This window comes from Lipotes vexillifer, unplaced genomic scaffold, assembly GCF_000442215.2.
Source record: "Lipotes vexillifer unplaced genomic scaffold, Lipotes_vexillifer_v1.1 scaffold383, whole genome shotgun sequence".
Lineage (NCBI taxonomy): Eukaryota > Metazoa > Chordata > Mammalia > Artiodactyla > Lipotidae > Lipotes > Lipotes vexillifer.
Genome location: NW_006772850.1, coordinates 688,990 through 691,368, shown reverse-complemented (window position 1 = coordinate 691,368; position 2,379 = coordinate 688,990). Strand labels below are relative to the sequence as shown.

The 2,379-nt window shown below is 45.1% G+C and overlaps 1 protein-coding gene across 2 annotated transcripts in view; it reads right to left on the bottom strand.

The window, feature by feature from the left end:
* The window catches only part of ADCY2 (adenylate cyclase 2), a 435,394-nt gene that overhangs the window by 6,496 nt on the left and 426,519 nt on the right, over positions 1 to 2,379 (bottom strand). For both annotated transcript variants that reach the window (XM_007447921.1, XM_007447922.1), the window contains exon 23: positions 2,182 to 2,296. In XM_007447921.1, coding sequence (XP_007447983.1) covers positions 2,182 to 2,296 — 115 coding nt within the window. The remainder of the gene's footprint in view (positions 1 to 2,181; positions 2,297 to 2,379) is intronic.

Below are 2,379 nucleotides of genomic sequence, written 5' to 3'. Positions count from 1 at the left end.
TCCTGCTGCTGCCCGGTGATCTCAGACGCCACTGCCCTCAGCTGTCCTTCTGGCTGCTCTGAGCCCCTGCTTGGTCAGTGGCTCTGGGCCAGGGCAGGAAGCCTGGGCCGATATTGCTGGCAGCGGAGCGATCTTTGCTGAAGCGCAGGGGCAGGCTTGATTTGTGCTTCCCACTCACTGACTGACTCTACAGCTTGACGTGCAGAAAAGGACATTAGGAGCAAGTTTGGCTCTTACTATGTATCATGATTTCGTAGGGGCTAATATTACCCTTCTGAGTTCCTACTGTGAACTGCCACTGGATGGCACTATGTCCAAAGATGGGGCTGGGAAGCTGCCCTTGGGAGAGACAGAGGGTTTGGGGAAAGGCAAGCTCGGAGGCCACGGACACACTGAGCAGGGCTTTCGCAGACATCTAGAAGAGCTGGTGTGTGGGGTGAGTGTATAGATATTAATAGTTATTCAATAATCAGTGCAAAGTAAGCACTCAATAAGTACCTACTTAAGGAAGTCCATTGACTTGCTCACATTAATTTGGAAAATATTGTTATGGTCCAGACCAAGAACCCTGGGCTTTTGATGTGACAGATATGACTAGCAAAGAATTGTCCCGTTCCCCCTCGCAGTGAAGGACAATATTGTTTTGGTCCATACATATTTGACAACAGATGGAGTGGGAGGTTGGGGTCAGCAGCTTTTCTATGTAGAATGGATAAACCACAAGGTCCTACTGTATAGCACAGAGCCCTATATTCAATATCCTATGATAAACCATAATGGAAAAGAATATTACAAAAAGAATGTATATATGCGTATAACTGCATCACTTTGCTCTACAGCAGAAATTAACACAACATTGTAAATCAAGTGTACTTCAATTAAAAAAAAAAAGACTATTTGACAGGGGTCATTCTGCCATGCAATTGATTTCTTTTTTTAAGGAGCATACTATGAAAGTTTGAGGAGCCCATTTTCCAAGCTGTTAAAGCAATAAAAAGCTCCAGGTGAAAGGGCCGCCTCCACGTTTGATGGGGGCAGCTTCCTGCCCACCTGGCCCTTCTCATCTTTGTACGGGTGGAGCCAGACAAAGGTCCACTGGGCACACAGATGAGAAGGTCTAAATAAAAATGTGTTCAGATGCTCACAATAAGACATAAATGCAGTGAAGAGAATCCCATTTGCTCAAGAAATGTGTAATATTTCTGGGTTTTACAATTCAGAACATATGAACACCAAAGGAAGAAAATAGCCCCAAATATTGGGATTTTTTTAAAGTTGAAATCTCTATGCAAGAGAGGTGAAAAGCCACTCAGATGGAATTTGTTAAAAGGACTACTCTTATATGGACTTGCTTTCAGAAGCAGCAAAATATGTTGCCAAGAACAGCATAAAATGGTCAAAGAAGCTCTTACAAATCACAAATGGCTGCAAGTGACCATGCAAACGTCGCAAGGCGGTGTGTGCAGACCTGAGGGTTTAAAACACACTTCTTTTGGATAGACATTTGTAAAAGGCAAGGGAGCATGAAACATGCTCAAGAATCAACTTAAAGCAAGGGAAGAACTTACTTGAATTTTTTTTTTTTTGGAAGAAAGTTGGCTTTTTCTCTGGGATTGGAACGTTCAATCTGAAAAGCTCCAGCTCTGTTAGAATTTAGGACACAGTTGGGGTTCTTATAGGCTGTGACCCCAGGAGTATGGGACTATTCCAACAATTCCAAGATGCATTTTTAAAAAACAGTCTTACATCTTTGAAGTCTGGATGCATCTTATAGCCCATAGTGTGTCCTACTATCATAAAATGATGGAGGGTTTTACAGTCAGGCTTGCATCAGCTCCTGGCATGGCTGAAGGATGAGCCTACCATGACCTGCAGAAATGACCATGGCTGGAGGGACTGAGACCCAGCTCAGGGCCCACTTCTGAAACCAAGTGCTTGCAGCCTGGGTGCAACCAAAGCAGGTTTTTTTTTTGTTTGTTTTTTGTTTTCCTCTAATTTGCACAAAAGTGCCTCAGGAGCTCATAGCTGCCCTGGGCCCTTCCACCTGCCGTCCAGTTCTGCTGCTCTAATGACGCATTTGTCATTGTACTGCTCCAACATCGCAAGGATTGCGACATTTCTGTGAATCTGTTCCTGACGCCAGGCCTTCTCCACAGCCCATCCCAGATCTGCACAACGTACCTACTCGTAACTTGAAGTCGTTGAAGGAGTGCTTGTTGATGGCGTCCAGTTTCCCCACCAAGGCGAATGCAAACTCCACCATGGTGCCAATGTGCATGTACTGCCTCTCAGGCTCCTGAAAGAAAAGAGACACAGCAGGCGGGGGTGAGGACTCAGCAGGTGGGGAAAGGCTCCTTCAGTCACAGGATGCACACTCTT